Below are 26,705 nucleotides of genomic sequence, written 5' to 3'. Positions count from 1 at the left end.
CTGGTGTCTACTTTGATTTCTACAGAGATTCTTTTTGACCCTTGAATGGACTTGGTTTGGTTCTCAAAATTCACTGTATTCTATTCATCAAAATTAAACTCATTCATCTTGTAAAAGATGAGTTCTAGTCCAAGCATACATTTGAGGTAAAATGTGGTTCAGCCTTGACGAGGCTCTTAAATTGGGAACTTTACTAGTGGTTTTATAGTAGAGAACCTAGTGGTGGGAGGCATGCAGATCTGTTGGAAATGTCCCCGTGCGAAGGCGAAGAGGTTTCCTAGGGTTAGGGCTTGCCCCAGTTTCTGCTTCCCTAGACCAGGAAAATAATTGCTTTAGGTTAACATCATCAGCCATCGTGTAGGCTTGAAATGTTCATAACTTCCATCTCTCACTTAGAAATAAATCTCACTTGTGTTAGATTGCCTGTTAGAAATTAGTTAGAATTTAGGGAGTGATGAAAATTTTGTAGAAACAGGTAAAAAAGAATGTTGGTAGAATCCTTGTGATAATGCCATTGAATAGCTTTCATTGTAATGTAGAAAATATTTATCCTGTCATATTAAGTAAAAATATCCAGAATACTCTGGATCTGGATACAGATGTACACACACACACACACACACACACACACACACACACACACACACACACACACACACACACACACACACACACACACACACACACACACACACACACACACATTATAACATTGTTCTGTAAAACAAAACAGATGTAAAGAAAAATACCTGAAAAGAGTTATGCCAGAATGAACCAATGCGGATATTACCATGGAGATAATGGCCTATTTCCTTCTCCTCTTTCTTCCTCACCCCTACATTTTTTGGTAATAGGGCTGATTCCCTTCATAGTGGGAAAATCTTTGTTCACATGCTTTCAAAAGACTTGATCCCTGCAAGTAATAACTGCTTATATTTCATAAATCCATGGCCATCATGTTTCTCACTAGAAATGGCCTCTTTGAAAGTCTGTTGAGATTGATTGCTTTTTAGTGATCTTCATTTGCAGGCTAGTTAAATCTATATGCATTTTGGAGTATTGGAAAGGTTGTAATTAGACTGAGATTCTGTATAGAATCAGATGCCTGCTCTGAAATTACTGTGACGGCTTTTACTAGTCTTTTTTTTTTTTATTTTCACCATAATCAAAGCGTATCAATTAAGAGGCCCCCCTGTATGTTCCAGGCAGCAGTTTAAATGCCATCTACAGATATTACAGTGACGTGGGAAGGAGGCCTGCCATGAAGTGGAGCACTATTGACAGGTGGCCCACACACCCCCTCCTCATCCAGGTAAGTGCTGCTGTGACTCAGGTTCTTCTGTCTATGGATTTTTTTGGAAAAATTAGATTCTTGAATTATGAAAAAAGAAAATAGAACATGTAATGTTTTACAGCTAATTTACATCCAGAGATTGACACATAACTTTAAATAACTATTTTCTAAATCCTTTAATATGTCAAAAGATTGCAAAAAAAAAAAAAGAAAAATAGCAGTAACTTTGAGCTGAAGAGCTCAGGACAGCGCCCAGGCCCAGAGTTCAAGCCCCAAGACTGACAAAAAAAGAGAAAAAAAAAAAGAAAATAGATATATGTTACTGGGATATGAAAATAACATTTCATGGGGAAAGTTTCAAATTTCTCCTGAATAATGTATTTTTATTATATTTATATTAAGTGGTGCTGTGTTGTAGGAATATCCATCACAACTACAATTCCAAAACCAGTAGCTTTGAATGGGTGTACTTTGAGAACGCTGCTGGTGAAATATGCATGTAGGTTTTTTTGTTTTATAGAAGTTTCTGATTTAGGGTTATTTTAGATAGGAGAAATATGTACCAATTTACATTTTATTTTCCAGTGTATATTTTTTATTATTGGAACAGACCTGTCTTTTCTTTGAAAAGCTTGGTGACCACTAGATGGTGCTGTGAGTCACTAAAATCGACTGGCCCTCTCCAGAACAGCCCACCTCCTGGGGGCAGGTAAAGGGTTACTGCATGAACTACACTTTTAAGTAAAAAGTGAAAGGCAAGACCACTCTTCGGAATAGGTGTCATTGTTGGTTCTGCTTCTCCAGTTGCCGTGCTCTGGGTACAGCACTGGCTGCCCAGAGCACCCTTGCCTGCCTGCCCCTGTGGGCCCTGTGTGGGGAGAGGAGTGATTATGTCAGCACTGACATGTGGTGCAGGAACCCAGGGAATCTGCGCAGCATCTGCCTGCCCCGATGGAGGGAGTCATTAGATTTGCATTGAAATTCAGCCCTTTGAAAAGGGGGAAGCAGAAAGATGGAAAGGTCTCTTAACTGAGGAAGTCTGTGTTCATCAAATGAAAGGGAATTTTAGAGGCATTTATCTGCCCTCCTGGCTGGCGTGATTGAAGGCTCTGAGAGGCACCGCGCCTCTTTCATTTTGCACAGGGCCCACGTGCGCACGCATGCAGAAAATCCCACAGATGGGTTTTAGATGATTTAAGTAGCATTTGCCCAGGGCACCTCCATGCAGAAGAGGGCTTAGAGATTGTGGCAGGCCAGTAAGGAGCAGTGTTCTTAACCTACAGCTTTTTGAGCTGACAAAACACCCCCACTAAACTGTAGAGAAGAGAGGAAATGTTTTTGAAATGGAAAATCAAAACTAAAACCCTCCCTTGGAAACTCAGCTAAAAATATGGTTTAAAACTAAAAGTCTTGCTGTTGCTCTGCACCTCTATCGTTGGAGGTAGTGATTCCTTAAGATAGTCTTAGTACTATTCCCTGGAATACTGCGATTCGCCTCACCATTGGAATAACTGGAGTAAATCTGTGTTCCAGAATCCCATATCAGGCTGAGAAGGTGGCTCAGTGGTAGAGCGCTTGCCTTGCATGACTGAGGTCCTGGGTTCGATTCCTCAGCACCACATAATCAAAATGAAAAGCCGGGAGTGGTGCTGTGGCTCAAGTGGTAGAGCGCTAGCCTTGAGCTGAAGAGCTGAGGGACAGCGCCCAGGCCCAGAGTTCAAGCCTCACGACCGGACCCAAAAACAAACAAACAACAACAGAATTCCATATCTGTTCTCAGTGGCCGCCTTATCTAGGCTGTTGTCCCAGAATAATCTTATGTGAGCTTTCTTAGTCTCCAAACACTTCAAAGACCACCAAGAACTACAGCTTTTGTTTGTGTCAAATACTGCCACCTTTACTCAAGGGTAAATTATGAATTCTCAACGGGGTATTTAATTCTAAGTATTTTTAAGGGGGTAATTTACATGTCCTGTAGTAGAGGTATAGTGGGTCACTAATATTAAAAAAAAAAACGAACATGTGCAAATTTGTATAGTTCTTTACAATTTTTAAATAGTTTTATTTGACAATAATTTTAGACATATCAGAAAGTTGTAATATTAAGAATAGTAAAAAAGAACTCTTTACTTTTTAGTTATATTCACAAAGAATTAACACTTATTCTACTTTCGTGTTGTATATATAAATACATTTGTATTTACATATATGTAAATGTATATATATTTGTTTATGTATATTTATGTATATATATGTATATGTATATATGTTTATGTATATTTATGTATACATATATATATGTGTGTACATACATGCACATACATATATCACCACTTGAGAGTGGGTTGTATGTACATCACCACCCTTTAAACCTAAATACATGAGAGTATATGTTTCTCAACGTCAGGGCTATTTTCTTGCATAACCACAATTTACAGATGCTACTGAGCATCCATACAGTTAACATTGATATTCCATTTTAATTTCAGTTCATCTTCCAGTTTTGTCAGCTAACCCATTACCATCTTTTGCAGCCTTTTCTTTGTAGGTTACATGACAAAGAATGATTACAGGGGGAGATGAAAGAAAGCCTCTTCAGATCAGGCATTTCAGCACCTATCTCCTAGAATGGGGAAGTGACAACTCAGCAGGGAGGGAGAGGGTCTGATGGGTGGGTGGTGGAGGATGGGGAGCAGGAGGAGCCCCAGTTCACTGATGAGGCCAGATGGCCCCCATGTCCACATGGTTTCCCCTCTGCGTTCCATGGGGATCATTGAGTCTTTCGTCTGTGGCTAGGAAGGTTGTGAGGAAGACTCCGTCAGTGAGGATCCTAGGTGAGGAAGATAGCATAAAAATAGAGTGTTTTCTGGTTTCTCTCCCGTTTGTGGCTAATGTATTTTAATGTAATATGCCTGAAAGCCAAAGTAAGGAGGATTTAGAAAGACCCTGTAAGCTGTTTTCCTGCTAACAGAGCAAATGAGAGGTCTTAAAACAACTTCTTCCCATCTGTGTCTCCCTTGCATCTGGAAGTGTGCCCTGCTCTTCCCGAGGGGGAGCAGCTCACAGCATTCATTTGCACTGAGCCATTAGTGAGCTTTAGACGTTTCCCATCAAATTCCCCAGGCCCCTGAAACCGTTAGGATCCATTTTGATGATGAACCAAAGCAAAGAGACTGTACTGTTTGCATTTTTTTTTTAAAGAGAGTTCTGTTTCTTTTGAGGATTGCTCTTGAGATTTTTAGTAGAGCTCTTATTTTAAAAATATTTTCTTTCCTTCTCTCTCCACTTCCCACTCCCCCTGTCCTTTCTTGGTATCCTCCCAGTGCTTTGCTGACCACATTCTGAAAGAGCTGGACCATTTCCCACTGGAGAAGAGAGGCGAGGTGGTCATTCTCTTTTCTGCTCACTCACTGCCAATGTCTGTAAGTAAGAACATTCTGTTGGGTCACCTAGTGGTAGAGGATTGGTTGTTTTTATTTTCTTTCTTTTTTTTTGGTGGTGGTGGGGGGTCTGATTGTGGGGTCTGAACTCTGGGCCTGGGCTCTGTCCCTTAGCTCTTCAGCTCAAGGCTAGCACTCTACCACTGAGCCAACTTCCCAGCCCTGTTTTCATTTTCTGACATGTAAAATTGGCCTGGCTCCATTATATTCTAAGCCCAGTGTAAGAATGAACTCTAAAATTGAAGACTGAACTTGATTTAACATACTTCTTGAAACCTCATAGCAATAAATTTGAATTCTAGACCTTGTCTATATGTGGTCAAATGATAACTGGAAAATATATTCAGATATAAGAATTTCTAACAAAGACAAATGTAGAGTTAGGTGTTGATGACTCAAGCCCGTAACCTAAACTACTCAGAGATTGAAATCTGAACATCAAGATTGAAGCCAGCTAACTCAGGAAAGTCCATGAGACTCTGATCTGTAACCACTAAAAAACCAAAGATAGAGCTAACAAATGAAAAAGAGCTAAGGAACAGTGTTCAAGCCCTGAGTTTAAGCCTCAGTATGGCATGGGCGTGCATACATACATGCATGTGTACACACACACACACACACACACACACACACACACACACAAGATGAATGAAGAAAGAAGGGGTAGATAAATGTCCCAATAGTTGATGTACATATATGAAAATGGAACCAGTTAAATTGAAGGGGGATGGATGGGGTTGCAAGAGATGGGAAGAATAATAAAGGTATGACTTTGATCAAGATGCATTATGCTTATAAATTGACATGTTGAATTGAAACCCCTTTGTACAACTACTTAAAGATAATAATTTTAAAACGTCTAACAAGTAGGACAGCTAAAAGAAGTGTGCTTTTACCTGTCCCGTTAAAGCAGCTCAGCCTGAGATTCTGGCGAATTGCATTATACAGCCAGCCTCCATTTGATAAGCACTCTCCAGCTGGATACTTTGTTCTTCAAGATGTGATAATTACCATCTGAATTCCAGAAAGTAATTATAGTTTCTAATTTGCTAAGACTAAGACCACCATTTGCCAGTAAGCATATAGCATGAGCATGTTTGCTTATAATCCAGTTGTTCCTGAATCCATCATATTATACCAGGTTGTTTATGAAAATACCACACGTCACTCCATGCTCTTGTCTGCATGTGTATGTGTGTGTGCATGCATTCATGCACACACACACTCACATGCATGCACATACCTGCACATAGTACTGAGGTTTGAACTCAGAGCCTAACTCTTTTCTTAATTTTTTCTTTTTTTAATTTAAATTTTAATGTAAAGGTGATGTACAAAGGGGTTACAGTTACACAGTTAAGGTAGTGGATACATTTCTTTTTGAACAGTGTTACCTCCTCCCTCATTTTTCCACTTCATTTCCCTGACCCCTTTTTCCCCACAAGCTGTAAAGCTAATTTCCAACATAGTGTCTAGTGAGTAGCACTGTTGAATGGTTTACCCTTTGTGTCACCGTTTCTGTGGTACCCTTTCCCTTCCCCAAATCAGACAAAGGTACAGAAATCAAAAACAGTAACAACAGGGAGTAAACTAAAGGAAAAAAAAAAAGAAAGAACTGCAAACCATACAAAAACTAAAACAAAAAAAACCCTCTTGTTTCCATTTCTTGGAGTTCATTTCAATAGTCATCGTTTTTGTTTTTTGTTTTTGTCAGTTGTGGGGCTTGAACTCTGGGCCTGGAAGCTGTCCCTCAGCTCTTCAATTCAAGGCTAGTGCTCTACCACTTGAGCCACAGCACCACTTCCGGTTTTCTAGTGGTTTATTGGAGAGAAGAGTCTCACGGACTTTCCTTGCCCAGGCTGGCTTAGAACCTCAATCCTCAAGATCTCAGCCTCCTGAATAGCTAGGATTACAGGCGTGAGCCACCGGTGCCCAGCAATAGTCATCGTTTTATATGGTCACGTGCACATAGTTATTGAGCCACTGTGATCCTCTCCTAAGAATATCCTCCTTTGTTCTTGCTGTGTGAATGCTTAGAGTGCTGTTTAATTAATCATGTCAAAGTGTAATTATTTGTCTTTTACTATCCATTGGATTAATTTGTAGGCATATTCTTAGTTATTACAAATGAGGGAAACCGGCACTGGGAAGGTGGCTCAGTGGTAGAGTGCTTGCCTTGCATGCATGAAGCCCTTGGTTCAATTCCTCAGCACCACATAAGCAGAAAAAGCTGAAAGTGGGGCTGAGGCTCAAGTGGTAGAGTGCTGGTCTACAGCTGAAGAGCTGGGGGACAGCACTCAGGCCCAGAGTTCAGGCCCCACAACTGGGGAAAAAAAAATAACCAAATGAGGGAAACCATGCAGCCTATGTATCTTTGGATCTGGCTTACTTGCATAATGTTTTTTCCAAGTCTTTCCATTTCCTTACAAATGGGGCAGTGTCATTCTGATGGAAGCATATAATTCCATTCTATATATATGCCACATTTTCTTGATCCATTCATCCACTGAGGGGCATCTGGATTGAGTCCATATCTTAGCTATGGTAAATAATACACAACAAATAAAAGAAAGGCTATATAAATGGAATTTCATCAAATTGAGGAGTTTTTGAATGCCAAAGGACATAGCTAGCAGGATAAATAGAAAGCCCACAGAATGAGAGAAGGTCTTTACTAGCTATCCATCAGACAAGGGTCTAAATACATCTAAAATATACTTAGAGCTCAAAACCTTACATCCCGAAAAAACAAATCCTCAAAGAAACAACCCCATCAATAAGTGGGCTAGACTTAAAGAAAGACTTCTCTGAAGAAGAAATAAGAATGACCATCAGACACATGAAGAACTGTTCATAAAAGAACTGGTCATAAAAGAAATGCAAATCAAAACAACATTGAGATTCCCACCTCACCCCAGTTAGAATGGTCATTATTAAGAAAACTAATAATAACAGATGCTGGCAAGGATATGGCCAAAAGGGAAGACTACTACACTGTTGGTGGGAATGTAAACTTGTTCAACCACTCTGGAAAGTAATATGGAGATTCCTCAAAAGACTAAACATAGAGCTTCCCTGTGATCCAGGAATCCTACTCCTGGTCATTGCCAGCCTGTACTAACGTACCAGCATAACCATGTTCATTGTTTAGCCTTTTCTACTCTGGCCTGGAGCCTACTGTTACCTCTGGAGTCATGCCTCCAATTCCAACTTCTTACCTGTTAGTTGGAGATAAACGTTTCACTGATTTGTCTGTCGGGGCTGGTTTTTAGATCTTCAGATCTCAGTCTCTTAAGTAGCTAGGTTTATAGGCATGAGTTCATCATACCTAGCCTGTTGTCATATTCTTAAAAACAAGGAAGATCATGCTCATCTGCTGTATGACAAATGGAAGGCCTTGGAATAAGTACCTAGTTTGGTCAGTTCAGGTGGAGAGTTATGTTTTCTTAGTGTGATTAATGTTTAATGGAGCCAATCTCACTGTGGGGGCCATTCTGCTCACTGCTCCATACTGCCATCTGGTGGTTACCAGAGTCAAGCCCTGTGCAGTTTTCCATCCCTTACACCTCTACTATGGAGTTGCAACTTCTACAGTATATAAATTTCTCCCTTCTGGAAGTCAATTTCATTTAAAAATGATCATATTATCTTTCCCTGTGTTACAAAAATCATCTTTGCGTATTTTTCGTATGGATAATGAGACCTGAGGTATCCGAGGAGGTACCCTGACCAGGTTGGCTTTGAACCTTAATCCCCAGCTGTCAGCCTCCTGAGTAGGTAAGATTACAGATGTGAGCAGGGTAGGAGGAAACATTTGCACAGGCATATTCTAGGTACTGTCTCTCATCCTTAACTTCATTTCCTCTTCTTTGCCTCAGACTGAGCATGCTGCTTTGGGGGCCTGTGTGGACTGAGGAATGCTAAGGCAGGCTAGGGAAGATGGTGGATGATGGGAAAAGAACGCTGATCTTTCCTTAACATTTTATTTCTAATGACTGTTTAAACTTATTTTGAAACAATCTTTACACTTACAGAAAAGTGTCTTCCATGCCCTTCACCCCGATCTCCCTAATGCTAAGTCTTGTCTTAGGGGATCCAGTCTACTGTCTTGCATTACATTTAGTTGTCACATCCCCTCAATATCCTCCAATCAATGACAGTCACTCATGCTTTCCATTCTGGTCCCTTTGGTATTTTGAAGAATTATTTTTGTGGAACTGCAGTTCTTTTATAGAATGTCTGTCCATAATCAGATTGTGATTATGCATTGTTGGCAAGAACAGCACCTTGTTAAGAACGTCTTTCTCAGCTTCCCAGGGGAAATGACGTAGCTGTCTTTAACCTCTGGTGATGTGACCCTTGGTCATTGTGTAAGGTGGTATTTGCTATATGTGTCCATTGTAAAATTACTGTTTCTCTCTTTGCAATTAAAATATCTTGGAGGAGAAAATGTGAGATTTATATAAACATTTTGTTGTTCCAAAGGCATTGGCCACTCATTTTGTTTCTGGGGTGGATCTTGTCTATGGAAGATTGCTATACAATCATTAGCCTGTTGTTCTAATGGCAACTTTGTAGTTCTTTGTAGTTCTTTCATCTCTACTATATATATACACACACACACACACACACACACACACACACACACACACACACACACACACACACACACACACACACACACACACACACACACACACACACACACACACACACACACACACACACACACACACGTTGGGTCTTCCTCTGTCTTTGGACTGACGGGGTCCAAGGAAAGGTAAGTACGAAGTGCGGCCGCTAGTTCCCCCATCCTCCCTTAGCCCGGGAGACAATCAGAGGCAGCGGAGAGTCAAACTGAGCAGGAACTCGTTTATTAACAGGGAGCATCCCCTTTTTAAAGCAAAAGACTGCCAGGGAGGGGAGGAAATGGAACCAACCAATCACTGAAAGGCCACACCTTATCATGCACCTAAGCTTCCATGAGTTGTTTACACACTGAACCTAAACAAATCCAGCTCTGCCCACTCAACTTCCTCTCAGGGCCATCTTTGCTGCCTGTGTTCCCCACAGATCCCCCCCCCCATATATATATATATATAGTATCTTGTGGCTACCAAATCATTAAAAATATCATAAAGTGTTTTGTTGGCAGTATAGTATTAAATGCAGAACTATTATATTCCAGGCATTGTTATACCTTAGCTATCAGAATGAAGGAAGCGGACAAAAATCTTTGTCCCTGGGGTAAAGCAGGGAACCATAATTAACATAATACATAAGACAACAGTATGATAGGTTAGGAGATAAGAGATGTCACAGAAAAAACAGTAAGCAAGGTGAAGGTGCTATGGAGTCAGTGCACAATGAAATATTGATGCAGCTAAAATAAAATTTGTACTGAACAGTTCCACAGGCATTAACGGGCTGTCCTGTAGGATATGTATCAAACATTTGTGCTGTGCACAAAGCGAATGTGTACTATCGATTGTTGGGGGAAGGGTGGAGAGAGAAAATATAGAAGGTGCCTGTCGTGTGAGCCATGATCTGCTTCTTGCTTCTTCTTTTGTTTACTATAAACTCACCAGTTCTACACATCATCCATTCCAGCTGAAAAATCAGCCACTTCTGTTGACTCTTCCATCCAGCATATTTTGTTGTTTTCGGTCATGGAGCTTGAACTCAGGGCTGTCCCTGAGCTTTTGTGCTCAAAGCTATTGCTCTACCACTTGAGCCGCAGCTCTACTTCTGGGGTTTTTTTGCAGTTGATTGGAGATAAGAGTCTCATGGACTTTCCTGTCCAGGCTGGCTTCAAACTATGATCCTTAGATCTTAGCCTCCTGAGTAACTAGATTACAGACATGAGACATATCTTGAAAAGAGAATCATCTTCCTTAGAGCTGGCCCATCTCCCACATGCATAGTTTTATATCTTCAGGGCCTCGGGGATGGATGACTGAATGCAATGTTCTCTTTGGCTGGTGAAGAAATGGAACCATGGAAGCTCCTTGACTGCTTAGACCAAATTAGCATCAGTGCACCATGCAGAAAGGAAGGACTCCAATGTGGCGCTCAAAACATGCCAGCGAATGACTTGAAGCTCTTGGAGCCCTTCGTGGTGTTGATGATAACTATAATTGTGTCTCTGCTACAGGTGGTCAACAGAGGGGACCCTTATCCTCAGGAGGTAGGCGCCACTGTTGACAAAGTCATGGAAAGGCTGGGCTACTCCAACCCCTACCGACTGGTCTGGCAGTCGAAGGTAGGTCATTTCCGTACACTTGTGGGCAGTCAGCTGTTGAGATCATCTGTTTTAGGACTTAGTTATCAAATGCTTAGATTCACTTCTTTCATGGAGATAGACAGCTCTGTAACCTGATTACTCGCCATGGGCAGAAAGAACTATACAAGCAAGGGAAATAGAGGTCAGAAATCCCGGGACTAGTAGAGTTCCATTGGTTTAATATTTTATGAAATTCATCATAATGACAGAAATTATAATTGATTTATACTGGGCTAACTTCTAGGGGTAACTTGTGGGCTAACTTTGGGGGTAACACTAAAACGCAGACAGGCAGGCTCTCACTGCCGATGTGCCCAGGGTGGGGACTGGCCATGTGCTATAGACGGTTGGAGGAACGTCCCGTTTACACATTCATCCTTTCCCACAGGTGGGTCCAGTGCCCTGGTTGGGTCCTCAGACAGACGAGGCCATCAGAGGGCTTTGTGAAAGGGGGAGGAAGAATATCCTTTTGGTTCCCATAGCATTCACCAGCGACCACATTGAAACTCTGTACGAGCTGGATATTGAGTACGCCCAAGTCTTGGCCAAGGAGGTAAGTGCTCCCGTCTGCTCACGGTCGTCACAACTTGATTTCAAAGGCCGTTTGGAAAAAGTAGAGAGCAGTGAATTGTGCCATTCAAAAACTCCGTTTCCTCTGTGTGCTGGCATGTGCTGTGTCCTCATCGTTTTGGATAGCGCTTTATCCGAATAGTAATCCCAACACTTGGAGTGAATTTGTGTCAGCAGTGGGAGAGGACTTCTGTGTTTCTGCTAAAGCTAGTGGGCCAGGCATCACTGTGCTCACCATCCTTTAGTCCAGTTTCATTTACTGTCTGTGTGAAAGTAGTAACTATTTAATTTTTTTTTTTTTTTTTTTTTTTGTCGGTCATGGGGCCTGAACTCTGGGCCTGGGCACTGTCCCTCAGCTCTTCAGCTCAAGGCTAGCGCCCTACCACTTGAGCCACAGCACCACTTCCAGCTTTTTCTGCTTATGTGGTGCTGAGGAATCGAACCCAGGGCCTCATGCATACAAAGCAAGCACTCTACCACTGAGCCACCTTCCCAGCCCTGTAACCATTTAATTTTGAAGCCAGGTGCCAATGGTTCACACCTGGAGTCCTAGCTACTCAGGAGGCTGAGATCTGAGGATTGCAATTTGAAGTCAGCCTAGGCAGAAAAGTCCATGTGACTCTTATCCCTAGTGAACCAGTGAAAAGTCAGAGGTGAAGCTGTGGCTCAAGTGGTAGAGTGCTAGTCTGGTACAAGCCAATCAAAAGCTTGAGGCCCTCCCTGAGTTCAGGCCCCATTACTTGGCATTCACACACACACACACACACACACACACACACACACACACACACACACACACACACACACACACACACACACACACACACACACACACACACACACACACACACACACACACACACACACACACACACACACACACACACACCTAAATTTTTCTAAGAAAAAATAGTCATACATCTCATTAATTCTGAGGGGGAATGTTTGCTGTTTTACAATTCCTTTCCTTCATCAAGCACGCTGGCATCCTTTTTATTTGGGATGGTACACTACTTCTTGTTGGGTTTCAAGGCATGTAGCGCATTATCATTTCAGAGAAGAGCCCAGAGTGAACGCGGAAGTGGTACGTATTGTAATTTCCTTGACCTCTTTTATGCGCTCACTTAATTAGCTGTTTGCTATCATGTTGTGATCAATCTGATTATTGAAATACCAAATACCACTCTGGGTGTTTCGTAATGTAAGATGGATGTGAATTGTCATTCAGGGTAGAGAAAAACTTGTTTACCTATCTTGTGGTTTCTGAGAGCCAGCCTTGAAATCATCCAATTTATGCCTGCATTTCTGTCAGGACTTGGGAAGGCCTCTCTCCCTCCCAGTCTCTGCAAGGGCCTGTCATTCCAAGCTTGGCCTTGTAGAACCCAGGCCCTCTCTAGGACTAGGCGGTAGATTCAGGATGGAGAGTGGGTGGAGCAGAACTGGGGCCAGACCACAGCCTCTTGTTAGGGTGCCCATGCTGGTCAGTCATCAGTGAAACATGGACGAAGGTCAGGCGTGCCTGCATTGGCTCGTTGGTACTTTTGAACTCAGGCCAGTTGTAATTGTCCAAGGTGAGATTTCAGCATTATCCCCAGGTTTCTTTCAGTGATGCCATTTTGTCCTCGGTCTGGACTTTGGCTAGTTTGAACTTGCTTTAAAAAAAAAAAGGTTTTAAAAATTCATTTTTGTCTATATTGAATGGTAGTTTACATCCATTCATATTACTAAGCTGAAATTACTAACAGAAGGGAATATTAGTGACTGATGAACCAATCCCTGAAGGAGACAAAGAAAACTACCCTTTATCATCATTTCCTCCATGGGAGAATGGAATATGTCTAAAATATATTAATATATTTAAAACAAGTTAACGTCAAAAAGCTTTTTTTTTTTTCCCCTAAAAGGATGGCTATGGCCAGGCGCTGGTAATCCTAGCTACTCCAGAGGCTGAGATCTGATGATTGTGGTTCAAAACCAGCCCGGGCAGGAAAGTCTGTGAGATTCTTATCTCCAATAAACCACTAGAAAATGAGAAGTGGTGCTGTGGCTCAAGTGGTAGAGCAGTAGCCTTGAGCTGAAGAGCTGAGGGACAGCGCCCAGGCCCAGAGTTCAAGCCCCATGACTGACCAAAAAAAAAAAAAAAAGGATTAATGAATGGTGAGAGAGAGAGAATGTGTGTGTGTGTGTGTGTGTGTTCTGGTCCTGGGACTTGAACTCAGGGCCTAGGGTCTGTCCCTGAGTTTCTTTTGCTCTAGGTTCTCACTCTACCACTTGAGTCACAGCTCCACTTCCAACTTTTTTGGTAGTATACTGGAATAAGATTCTCATGGCCTTTCCTGTCCCAGCTGCTGAACTGCAGTCCTCAAATCTCAGCCTCCTGAGTAGCTAGGATTGTAGGGGTGAGCCACAAGTACCTGGCTAGAAATAGCTTTTGCTTTCTTTTTTCTTTTTTCTCTTTTGGTTACTTGTGGGGCTTGAACTCAGGGCCTGGGCACTGTCCATGAGCTTTTTCATTCAAGGCTAGTTCTCTACACTTTGAGCCACAGTGCTGCTGATGGTTTGCTAGTGGTTAATTGAAGATAAGAGTCTCATAGACTTTCATGCCCAGGCTGGCTTTGAACCGCGATTCTCAGATCTCAGCAGCCTGAGTAGCAAAGATTATAGGTATGAGCCACCAGTGCCTGGCTACATTAGGCTTCTACCTGCTTGATAAAAATGGTATTTTGTTCATACTATTTTGTCATCTCCTGTTTTGTTTTTTCCTCTTTTTTTGTGCCAGCCCTGGGGTTTGAACTCAGGACCTTGGTGCTGTCCCTAAGCTTTTGTGCTTAAGGCTAGTGCTTAAGGCTCTTCTACTTGAGCCACAGTTCCACTTCTGGCATATAATTAGAGATGAGAATCTCCCATACTTTCCTTCTGTAGCAGGCTTCAAATCAGATCCTCAGATCTCAGCCTCAGCAGCTAGGATTACAGGCATGAACCACCAGTGCCTGGCCTGTGTTTTCTTTTTAAAAAATGTATCATGGACCCAAATCAGTATATTTAATTAGGTCTCTGTAACTTAACAAATTTCTGATTCATACACACACACACACACACACACACACACACACACACGCATTTGAAGTATTACTAGTGTAAACCACTTTATAATAAATACTTTCCTTTTTCCAGTATTACCTTGCCTGGAAAGGCATTTAGAGTTGTTCTGTATTTTCCTGGATTCCCTCCAGAACTGGGCTAATTGGCTGCAGCTGTGATGTCAGAGAATGCCCTTTGACAGTAGGGTTATTCTGCTGCCACTGACTTTCTCCTTGATTTTGTGTTTTGGTGCTAAGGACTGAACTCAGGGCCTTGTGCATGCTAGGCAAACAGTCTACCCTTTGAGCCATGCCCTGGTCCTTATATTTTTATTTGGTTTTTGAGACAGAATGTCACTAACTTTGCCCAGTTTGACCTCCAGCTTAGGATCTTCCTGCCTCTTCCTCTTCAGTAGTCAAGGTTACAGGTATGCATTACCATGTTTGGCTGACACTGACGCTGGGAAATTGCATGAACTGTAACAGTTCGTGAAATTTTAAAACCTAGCCTCTTCCTCAGCCAGTTAAGTCTTTGCCTGGAGATCTCTGGATGTTAATGCTAATTTAAAAGATAAATCAATTGATAAGCTCTCTTGTCAGCAATGGGAAAGAGAAGATTCTAGCTACCTAAGTCAAAAGTAGATGTTTTCAGTTATTTGAGGGTAATTAACTGAATAGTTTTGAAGAGGAATATTACTGACCAATCTTTTTTTTCCTTAAATTTTTCTCTGTTAAAATAATACACACACACACACACACACACACACACACACACACACACACACACACACACACACACACACACACACACACACACGCACACGCACGCACACATTCAGCTGTGCATTGGATCCAGTCTAGATCCCATAAACATTTAGAGCCTATAATTAATTTCCTTTGTTTTGGTATTTAGCAACCAAGCAAGCAGAACATTTTACTTAATTAAAGCAACATTGTACTAGTAGAGTCTGTAAGTGTATACATGAGGAAAAAAATGCTAAAAACAAGAACAAAAATGAATTAAATCACATGAGAATGCCCTCCCACCTGAGAGTGGAGACAGCACCTGTGGGCGGGTGGGGGTGGGGAGGCAGAGGGGTGGCAGGCGAAGGGCCACGTGGCAGATGCGGCTCCTGGACCTCACTTACCAGCTCATCGACACTCCAGGTCAGACTGACTTGTGTACCTGGATCTATGTGTTTATTTGTTTATACGTATTTTTTGTAGTACTCAGTTTCTTTAAAAAAAAAAAAAAGAAGAAGAAGAAAAGGAAAATAAAATGTCTCTGCTTTTCTTCCCCTTTCTCATTTGATTCAGTGTGGAGTTGAAAACATCAGAAGAGCGGAATCTCTTAATGGAAATCCATTGTTCTCTAAGGTATCTGCGGCGTTACGAGCACTTTAGTAGAACATACCAGGACTAATCCTCTGAGAAGCTCGCAGAATATTGCTTTTCTCACATATTAGTACATTCCGAGTTCCAATTAATTACAAAAATAAGATCGAATTCCTTATCTGCCCCCTCCCTTTTTTCCTCCATAGGTAGCGCCAATTTTCTTATTTCTAGCCATCTCTAACGATGTCTAATTTAAAATCTGCTTTTCAGAAGAAAGGTAGAATCGGGAGGGGGAAGAGAAGATCTCCTTTGCTAACATTGCTGAGGAGGCTCTGGAAAGGAAGAAGCTATAAAATTGAGTTCAGGCAGTTTCCCCAAAGAAGCCCCCAGCCAGGACCCAGATGTGGGCAGAAGATAGAAAGGTGCACCCTCAGGACCAGCGGCTTTGTGGCTTCTCATGGACCTGTGCTCCTGTGTCTTGCAGGCTCTGGCTGATTTGGTATACTCACACATGCAGTCAAACAAGCTGTGCTCCAAGCAGTTGACTCTGAGCTGTCCTCTGTGTGTAAATCCTGTCTGCAGGGAGACTAAATCCTTCTTCACCGGCCAGCAGCTGTGACCCTGCCTGAGGACCCACGGGATTAGGCAAATGCCCAACCTCCAGACACCTCGGATCGGGAGGAGGACACTACTTAGAGATGAAGGAAGCAAGCCTTTGGGCACAGACTGTGTGATTTTCTGGGGTGTGGATTCTGCCATCCTGATCAAGGGATTTCTGTTTGTATTTACCTAGACATAAGCATCCCCAGTCCTTCTCTCAGGAGAAATTGATTAGTTCGGAATGTCCAGTAGGACATGAAAAACACTGAGTATTTTTTATCTTATGAGACACTTATCTGTTTTAAATACAGGGTTTGCTTTTTATTGTCCAAAACCACCTCGTAAAAGTGGTATGGAGCGTCGTCTCTGGGGGCTGGCAGGGTGAGTGAAATCTGGGGACAGAGCCTCATGCATGCCAGTAGTTTCTTGAATGAATATAGTTGAGTTTGTGAAATATAAAAAAGAAGCGCTGAGCTGGCTGTGTAGTTGAGAGGTAGAGCGTTCACCTAACATGCAGAAGGCCCTGGGTTTAACCCCTAGTCACATACACACTCTGCCTGCTCTTACCTATGTCAGAAAGTAACAGTGCTGGTGAGTCAGTGTATGGGCCAGTGTTGCCAGCGAGGCCACCAGTCATTAGTCATTGTGGTGGCTGTGTGAGGCTCATCTCTCCTCTCCCGAATGCCCAGACAGAATGAAGCACACACGCTACTGCAGTGAGACTCGCCAGGCTTGCAGGCTAACATACTTAAAGAAGCCAACACTCACCACACAGCCCTTGGTCTGAGTCCTAGGTGCCTCAGGGAAGGGAGCGCCCGCCCGCCACTTTCAGTCTCCAAAGACAGTACTGCTGGGAAACACCATCAATGGGCTTCATCTTAAATCTCCCCTGGGCCCAGGGAGTCTTTTTGCTCTATATCTCCTTGATCTTGGTTTCTTTTCTGCACATTTGTTTAGGAGCTATTTTATAATGTCAACTATATTTTTTAACTTTGGATTCTTTCTTCATTTATAATTTTTTGTTTGAAAATTATATAGCCATATAATAGGACATTAGGAAAATACAAAGAAAAAAAACCTCAACCACTAATGCAAAATATTGTTACCATTTTATTGACTGGCATTTCTTACCTCCTTTTCCTGTGGATTTTTAAAAAATTATTATGAAAATGTCATACAGAGGAGTTACAATTACATGGGCAAGATAATGGGTACATTTCTTATCAAGCATTGTTGTTTTCTCCTTTGTTTCCCCTTCCTATCCCTTCCCATCTTCCTGCCTCCCCCCCACCAAAGTTGTAAAGTTCATTTTAAGACATAATGTCTTGTACATCTCATTGTTGCAATGGGTCCACCTGTGGATGTTTTTGATGTCATTTTCACCTTGAATTTGTGAGTGAAAATTGTTGTAAAAATGCAGAAATAATGTTGGATCAGGATCTGATCTATATTTGATGGATCTGTGAAGAGTTTGTAATGATCACTATTTTGCTGCTCAAGGCATCTGAAACTTTGTTCTTTAAAAAAAAAGGCACTTCTTTGATTGTTTGAAAAAGCCAGTTTATAAAGTAGAAGTAATTAAGGGATTCATAGATCTTCTATATTCAGGATTTCCTATTAATAAATATTATGACTTCATTAAGATTTTAACCAATTTAATTCATGCTGTCTCTTAGTCTGATTAAAATGATTAAGCAGGAGGAATTTACTTTGTAATATGGAGAAAGAAAGATGCCATCTGGCTATGAATCATTTTTCTACACTGATAATGGCCCTCAAATATGAATCGCATCTCTTTTTCCCCCAATTGGCTTTCTTTTTTATTAGGTGTGTTTCTCAGGAAAGATGAGAAGCATTGTTTAGAATTTTCCTCTCTCCTTTTCCATGACTTTTTTGGAGATTGGGCTCAGAAAGGACTTGGTGACTGGCCCACAGTGGAGTGAATTCTCTGGGTTGGTGGCCTGGCGTAGGGAGGTGGGTTAAACTTAAAACCACTTTCCCTGGTTCAGGAAACCTGCTGGTGATCTTTCTGTTCATTCCTTCAGCTTCTTTAGATGGAACTATATTGGCACAGAGAAGTTGCAAAAAGTGCAGAACACTTGCTAGGGTATCTGAAGCCTTTCATTTGATAAGAAACCTTCAAATCAGCAGTGACAGGGATGTCTGCAACAATATGCCGATACTCATGGGAGCAAAGAGTTTGTGGAGGTTACTGCCTTATGGCTTTTGTGCCTCTGAGGCAGTTGTCTTTGACAATAACCATTGGTGGACGATAGCATTTGCATTTGGTGGGATACTTTGTGTGTGTATACCAGTACTGGGACTTGAACTCAAGAGCCTTGCACTCTTGGTTGGCTTTTTTGCTCAAGACTGGTGTTCTAACACTTGAGCCACAGCTCCACTTCCAGCTTTGCTGGTTAACTGGAGATAAGAATCTCACCGACTTTCCTGCTTGGGCTGGCTTCCATCTCAGCCTCGTGAATAGCTAGGTTACACACATGAGCCACTAGCACCCAGCTGATAAAATTTTTCTTAGAGCTCATTGTCTGAAAATTGTTTCCCTGTTTGTCAACGTTGAAGTACTAATGTTTGCCCTGGTAATTAGCAATGGACTTCTAGCAGTCCTCAAGCGGGGCTGAGTACAGACCTGGCTTTTAATTGATGAGTCCAAACTGCAGAAGACTTGCAGGGGCTGTGCCAAGAGGCAGCTCAGCCTGCCAGGGTGATTATGTGGCCTAGGACCACACGTGTGCAGTGTTCTCTGAAAGAGCTCCCTTAAAGGACATGTTTGCACTCGGAAATGAACTCATTGCTTGAAGCCCTTTAAATGTATATTAGTGGCCACTTGGTGTTGAGTAAATAGTAAAAAATCCATGGCTTTCCCTGTGAGTACCTCAGAGCGCATACATATCCTTGCTCAAGTAATCCCCGTGGTAAGAGAGGAACGATTCACTGGGATTCTGTTATTTTTTTTCTTTATGATTGAAACTAGACAATGAAGATTAAGTAGGCAGGGAATATGAAATTTTCTGCTTCAAGTTCTCCAAAGTAAACCTGTAAGGATGGACAATCTCCTATCAACGACCTTAAAGTCAGATTTGTTCATTTATCTTTTGGGTTCATCTTAGCAGTAGATTTTTCATTTTTCCTTCTTCTTGCTTTCTGTCTGGAGCCCATACGCTGCTATCGTGGGACATGTCATTTAGGAAAAAGTAGGCCCTACTTGTATTCTTCAGCTCCTCTGTTCCCCTAAATTGTATAGCTCGTTCAGGAAACCCTAACTTAAGACACAGGAGGGAGATGTTAGCACAATCTGATCCCCTCAAGCTTATCCAAAATAAGTTGGAACGGGCTGCTGCCCCAGCCCAGGCAGGACCTGCAGGAAGAGCCACTGGGCCCCTCCCCGCCCCACCCCCCTGCAGTGGTTTCTCTTCTGGTCTAAGGAGTAGGCATTGCATAGCTACAGCTAGAGGGCTAAAACGATAACTGGTGGCCACAAAGAAAGAACATTAAAAATGTACTTGATGATAATTTCTTAAATAAATGTAACGTGCACAGGCATGTGCATCTCTAATCTCTTCCCTAGCATGGAAAATCCCTCTTGTGAGAATCCTGCAGCCAAGCTGGGTGCTGGTGTTCACACTTCTAATCCTAGCTACTCAGGAGGCTGAGATCTGAGGATCGAAGTTCAAAGCCAACCCAGGCAGAAAGGTCCGTGAGACTCTTATCTCCAATAAACCACTGAAAAAAAACCAGAAGCAGTGCCATGTGTGGCTCAAGTGGTAGAGCGCTAGCATTGAGCACAAAGAGGTTTCAGGGGCAGCGTCCAGGCCCCAAGTTCAAGCCCCAGGACTGACCAAAAAAAAAAAAAATCTGCAGCTAGCACAAGACTGTGCCTCCCAGTGCCAGGTGGAAAGGAGAAATTCTTCAAGACTTCAAGACCACACAAGCTGGGGAAGGAAAGTCTGTGGATACCTCAGATAGTGCCTTCAGCTAGGGCGGTTCAGTTCCTCCGAGGAAGACAGAAGCTAATCATTCCATGAATTAGTTCTAAAAATTAAAAACAGTTAATTAAAGTCATGCCCCAGAAAGCCTTTGCAAACATTATTCACAGTAGTTTGGTTCTAACTGCCCCATCATTGAGAAGCCTTGTAAAAGCCCGGGACAGCGATTTTCTTCTTCCTCTTCCTCTTCCTCGTCTCCTCTCCTCCCTTCCCATTCTTTCCCTTCCTTTCTTCATTTTTTCTCTTTTTCCTTTCCTTATTTTTTTTTTTGTTTTAACATTAAGGTTGAAATAGTTTCTATACAGTTAATATTTGTAAGTTAGCAAACATCATCTTGAGAGCAGAGTTGGTTTTTCTATAAGCAATAAAATTATATTCAAGAAAGCCATGGTTTATAGCTAATAGGTCCATAAATGTTTTTCTACATATAGAACACCCAATCTACAAACTCTCTGGGAAGTATATCCTAAAAATATCAGTTACCAGATTACTAAAAGTAAGTGAACCATATATATATATGTATATATATATATATATACATATATATACATATATATATACATATATATGCAACCTATAAGTGCTAAAATCTTAAATGTATATTTAAAAGTTACTTGCAAATATTAAAATATTGCATCTCTGGTGACAAACCTGAAATCTATCCAATTTTTTTCTTAGTTTTCATACTTCATACCTTTACCCCTTTTTTATTATTCAATATCCATGGGGATGTGTTGTTTTCACCAATATCCTTACATTGCAACAATATTCATATATCAAATGCATTAAAACTAGATATTTGTATGACTCAAGAAGCCCAAATTCTACTTAAATCACTGCCAATTTTTCTTTTTTTTAATTGTGAAAATACTGTATAGAGGGGTTACAATTACATGAGCAAGATAATGAGTACATTTTTTATCAAGCATTGCTGCCTGTTCCTTTGTTTCCCCTTCCCATCCCTTCCCATCCCCCCTCCACCAAAGATGTACAAGTACATCTCATTGTTGCAATGGGTCCACCTGTATCCTTATTTAAATGATTTGTTTTTTCCCTTCCTCTCCACAAATTATACCAACATCAAATACAGTGAAGGTAAGTATTCAAATGTTTTTTCTTTCATGTGATTGTTTCTAACATATTTATAAGTTGATTTTTTGTTGCTTTGCATGTCCCTCTCCCATGGTATAACCCCTGCTTTCAATTTTTCTTTTACTTTTTTATTGTTTGTTCTTTTTTTTATTATAAAAGTGATATGCAGAGGGGATACAGTTACATAAGTCAGGTAATGAATACATTTTTTAAAAAATTTTATTGTAAAGATACTGTACAGAGGGGTTATAGTTACAAGAGTAAGGTAATGAGTGCATTTCCTGTCAAGCATTGTTACCCCCTCCTTTGTTTTTCCCCAACCATCCCTTTCCTCCCACCTCCCCAACTCCTCCCATGAGTACGTGTCTTTTTGGAGAATGTCACCCCTTCCCTCGCTCTCTCCCAGTTTTGCCCTCCTGTCCCCACCCACAAGTTGTATAGTTCATTTCTCATTTCCAGTTTTTATATTTAATTACAAAGTAGTATTTTAGTAATTTCACTTAAATGTATCATAATTACAAAGCTCCAGTGTTTACTTTCTAATATTCCTATGGTTCATTCACCAGTGACACCTGAAAACCTTTGACTTGTTTTTGTCAGATTTCCTTTAGCTTTAGCTAGATAGTTGTGTGTCTTACTCATGCTTCTTGTCAGAAAATGTTCTTGTTTGGGCAGTTACAAAGTCTGCATAGCTCCATGGCACTGAGCCAAGCGTTGAGAATTTTGGATGTTCAAGAGACTACATTCGTTGGCCAACAGACTCACTGAGCAAGCGCAGACCAGGCCCTTCAGCCCTCACAGGTCCCTGCCCTGGGGCAACTTGTTCAGAGGAGCTCTGGGAGGTTCTTGTCTTCAGAGAACATCTTTGTAATATTCTGGGGTCCTGGGAGAGGAAGAAATGCTTTTGCTTTTGATGTGGAGGACTTACTAAGCCTTTCTATAAAGAAGAGGAAGTGATCACTAGTGCATTCTGGGAGAACCAGCTTCTCCCATGCTCCTTGATAACACTGGCATGCTTGTTGTTAGCTGAATTGTGAGCTTCTGGTTTTTTTTGGTCAGTCCTGGGGCTTGAACTCAGGTCCTGGGCACTGTCCCTGAGCTTTTTTCCCTCTAAGCTAGTGTCCTATCACTTGGAGCCACAATGCTACTGGTCTTCAGACGTCAGCCTCGCAAATAGCTAGAATCACAGGTGTGAGCCATCGGTGCCTGGCCATTAGCTCCCATTTTCAGTTTTAAGAATATTGGCTAAATTGGTCTACAGTAGTCCACTAAGATAGATGTTGAAATTAAAATCATTTTTTTGGGAAAAAAAGAAACAATGGCTGGTTGAATGCTTTTGGGCAGGGTCTGGGGTCCTGGTTTTGTTGCTTGGAAGTTATCACTTTGACATTTTGTCTACATAGACACAGGTCTGCTCCTATAATGGAATCATACAGGCTGCCTTTTCCCCCTTTTGGCCTCCCTTGTGGTCAAATGCTTATTGTCCTGTCATGTTAAGAAATAATAGGGCTAGGGGTGGTGGTGGTCGTGGTGGTGGTTCGTGGTAGACTGTTGGTTTAGCATTTGCATTCCCAGCATTGAAAGAAGAAAAAGAAATTGAGAGGAAAAAAAATAGAGCAAGAACTAAGATGAATAGACTTTACCACAGGAATTTATTGCATAGTCTATATTTTTATTTCCTTGTTTAAAAACAATTTTTATATTGGCCGCCCCTGGCAGCTTATAAGCTGATGGTTACATTTCCAGTTTCATCATTCTGTGACATACACTTAAGTTATAGTAAAAGCAAAGGTGACCCTCAAACCCATCACATCCTATTTCTTTTTACTATAGCATTGTTTTATTGGTTATCTGTACTTAAGAAATTGATGGAGAAAATGTGAATGCAGTTTAAAAGTTGTCTCTGCAGTCATTACATTATAGACATGTAAGGAATATTCTCTTGTTGGAAACCTATCATCCAGTTTTATCCAACTGAGGTTTTGATATGCAAAGCAGTTGTCTCATCTTTGCATTACTCATTGAGGAGAACAAAAAAGAAACAGCATTCATGGCAGAATTATACTTGCTGAGCATTTGCAGCTGTAGGTGAGCTACAGATGCAAGAACTTGGTGAGATGAGCAAAAGCATGCTTGGGAAATCAGTTGCCTGTATGGAATTTATAGCAAAGAGTGTTGCGTATTTCATGATGACTTGTAAAAGGCATGTTTCACATCTTTCAAGCCAGTTATATTTAAAATACACACTCACCTAACCATGATTGGCTAGTTTGCTGGTTGGCAAGCACCTCCCAGCATGGTCCTGCAGGGGCCAGAAATAGCACATACAAAAGGGAAACCTGCACTCTCCAGACTGCTTGTCTAGAGAAGTGGTTCTCCCCTGATCACCGCTGTGTGGGGTGAAAGCCACCCCATAGAGCTGTAGCTAGCTCATCTTTCTAATACCATTATTGTCTCCAACACAAACCTCCACACCAGTTGTAGTAACAAATGCCTGGAAAGCAAATCCCACAAGAGCAGTTCCATCCAGAAACTGAGTAGGAGAACCTTCCCATGGCGAGATCGGGTTTGTACTCAGCTGGAAGATTGGCCAGAGTGAGGCCCACACACAGCAGCTGGAAGGGAAACTGTTCATTGTTAGGACGAAGCAGAGGCTCTGCCCTTCTTTGCCAGGAATCGTCCCTTCACATCCAGTCTTCTGAAGAACCAGACCCTGGGGTGCCTATGCCAGCTGAGACAGTGGCATTGAGGGAACCCCATGTTCTGAGCTCCCAGGTTTCAGTGGACCCCTGAGGCAGCAAGCTTCTCATCAATACCAGAGGCCCCTCAACACAATGTCACCATAGTCCCAATGCCTCAAGTTGTACAGGTCCTATTTTTCTCAAAGTGCAGCCATCTGCCTCGTACGTAGGCTCTGCAGCCCAGAGGTTTATTTGTGTTCTGCTTGTGTCAGTTACATGACAGAAAAAAAGGAAAAAGCTGTATCAAACTGAATTCCAATTTCCGCTCCCTCAGAGTTTGACCAAAACAGGACAGTTCAAGGCAGTCTCTTCACCCTTCTCTGCCTGCTCTTTGGCTCCCATTCATGTTTCTGAGATGCCTTCTTTTGTTCCTGATAGTCCATTATCCTTTGCTGCAATCTTTTTGATTCCCAGGAGCTAGGAATATCTGCAGTGTTTGATTCCTCTGTAACTCACCAAGCTAAGCCATGATGGTGTCCAGGAGAACGGTAAGCCTGACTTTCCTTCCTGAGCACTGACTACCTCTTCAGGAGGTGATCAGAGCTTACATTGCAGCTTGGAACATGGATTAGTATTTTTTTTGTTGTTTTTTAAAATTTTGTTTTGTGGTGTTTTGTTTTTTGTCAGTCATGGTCTTGAACTCGGGGCCTGGGCACTGTCCCTGAGCTCTTTAGCTCAAGGTGAGCGCTCTACCACTTAAGCCACAACGCAACTTTTGGTTTTCTGGAGGTTAATTGGAGATAAGGGTCTCATGGACTTTCCTGTCCGGGCTGACTTTGAATTGAGATCTTCAGATGGGCTGGCTTTGCATTACAATCTTCAGACTCAGCTTCCTGAGTAGCTAGGATTACAGCCCCTGGTACCTGGCTGTAAATTATTTTTAAATTAGAATGCAAAGTAGGTGAGAAGGGGGAAATCTTTGATTAATCTTAAAATACTCAATGACTATTTTGTGCACACTTTAAATTTATAAAAACATTCGTATTGCTTTTATTTACATCTCATGGGTGGTCAGGCACCTGTGTCTTACCCTTGTAATCCTAGCTACTCAGGAGGCTAAGATGAGAGGATAGCAGTTCAAAGCCTGTCCAGGCAGGAAAATCCATGAGACTCTTATCTGGAAGTGGCTCAAATGATAGAATGCCAGCCCGGGGTGAAAAAGCTAAGGAACAGTGTGCAGGCCCTGAGTTCAAGCCCCAGTACTAGCTTACTCATGTGTGTGTGCGTGCGCGCGCACACACACACACACACACACACCTGGATATATTTTTTGTCATTTATGTGTTATTTTGTAACATAGTTATTAATGACTACACAATAGTGTATGGATGTGCTCTAACTTGTTTAACAAATTGAATCATTAGCACTCTTTACTATTTTTTGCATATTACTAAACAACAATTTGATAAACATCTTTAAAGGCACTATTTTGGGACACATCATCAATTATTTCCAGAAGAAAAATTTCTGGAAGTGGATTTGGGGGGGGTCAAAGTATATTCTAGAAGAATACAACTAAATAAGAGCCCAAGTCTAATATATTTCAAGCTGTGTAGCATTTGAGATGTGAGCACCTGTGGTATTAAAGCCTAATAAATGGTAGCTAATTTGCCTAGCAAACTATTGCTATATCCTAGGAGATAAAATTCTAAATTCTACAGCCATTTTTTGTTTCACAAAGAATGTGATAGAAAAATGAATTTTTTTATTACAAAGTTTTATTTTGTTTTGTTTTGTTGGTTATGGGGCTTGAACTCTGGGCCTGGGTGCTGTCCCTCAGCTCTTCAGCTCAAGGCTAATGCTCTACCACTTGAGCTACAACGCCACTTCTGGTTTTCTAGTGGTTTATTGGAAATAAGAGTTTCATGGACTTTCCTGCCTGGGCTGGCTTTGAACTGCAATCCTCTATCTCAGCCTCTTGAGTAGCTAGGATTATAGGCGTGAGCCACTGGCCCCCAGCTTTACAAAGAGATTTTATTTTGTAAATACAGAGACTCCAAAATCTGAAGCAATGTCTGAAATTTGAAGAGGAATGAATATTTTAAACTCAGGGTGCTCACAGAACCCCCTGGAATTTAGGGAACACTTTCCTTGTCCCTTTCTCTATGTCACCTATTTTCTTTCTTTTGGTCACTTTCCCTGATTGGATCATGGGCAGAGAAAAGAGGAAAAATAAGACTCCATAGCTGTTGATCTTTGCTCATCAATCAATAACTTTACAAAGATTTTGAATATTGGGGAAAAGCTGAGTTTCTGGCAAGAACAA

General features: G+C 41.6%; 1 protein-coding gene across 3 annotated transcripts in view; it reads left to right on the top strand.

The window, feature by feature from the left end:
• Positions 1-16,668, top strand: part of Fech (ferrochelatase) — a 35,238-nt gene extending 18,570 nt beyond the window's left edge. The window contains exons 6-11 of one of the 3 annotated variants that reach the window (XM_042675208.1): positions 1,206-1,312; positions 4,618-4,716; positions 10,889-10,996; positions 11,406-11,570; positions 15,985-16,044; positions 16,585-16,668. In XM_042675208.1, the coding sequence (XP_042531142.1) occupies positions 1,206-1,312; positions 4,618-4,716; positions 10,889-10,996; positions 11,406-11,570; positions 15,985-16,044; positions 16,585-16,593 (548 nt within the window). In that variant the 3' untranslated portion in view covers positions 16,594-16,668. Of the gene's footprint in view, positions 1-1,205; positions 1,313-4,617; positions 4,717-10,888; positions 10,997-11,405; positions 11,571-15,984; positions 16,045-16,486 lie in introns of all 3 variants that reach the window. The other 2 variants (XM_042675207.1, XM_042675209.1) reach the window with 2 other exon arrangements.
• Positions 16,669-26,705: the final 10,037 nt, after the last annotated feature.

This window comes from Dipodomys spectabilis, unplaced genomic scaffold (assembly GCF_019054845.1).
Source record: "Dipodomys spectabilis isolate Male_0828 unplaced genomic scaffold, ASM1905484v1 ptg000024l, whole genome shotgun sequence".
NCBI lineage: Eukaryota > Metazoa > Chordata > Mammalia > Rodentia > Heteromyidae > Dipodomys > Dipodomys spectabilis.
The sequence above is the reverse complement of the archived record's forward strand: the minus strand, read 5'-3'. Positions and strand labels throughout refer to the sequence as shown.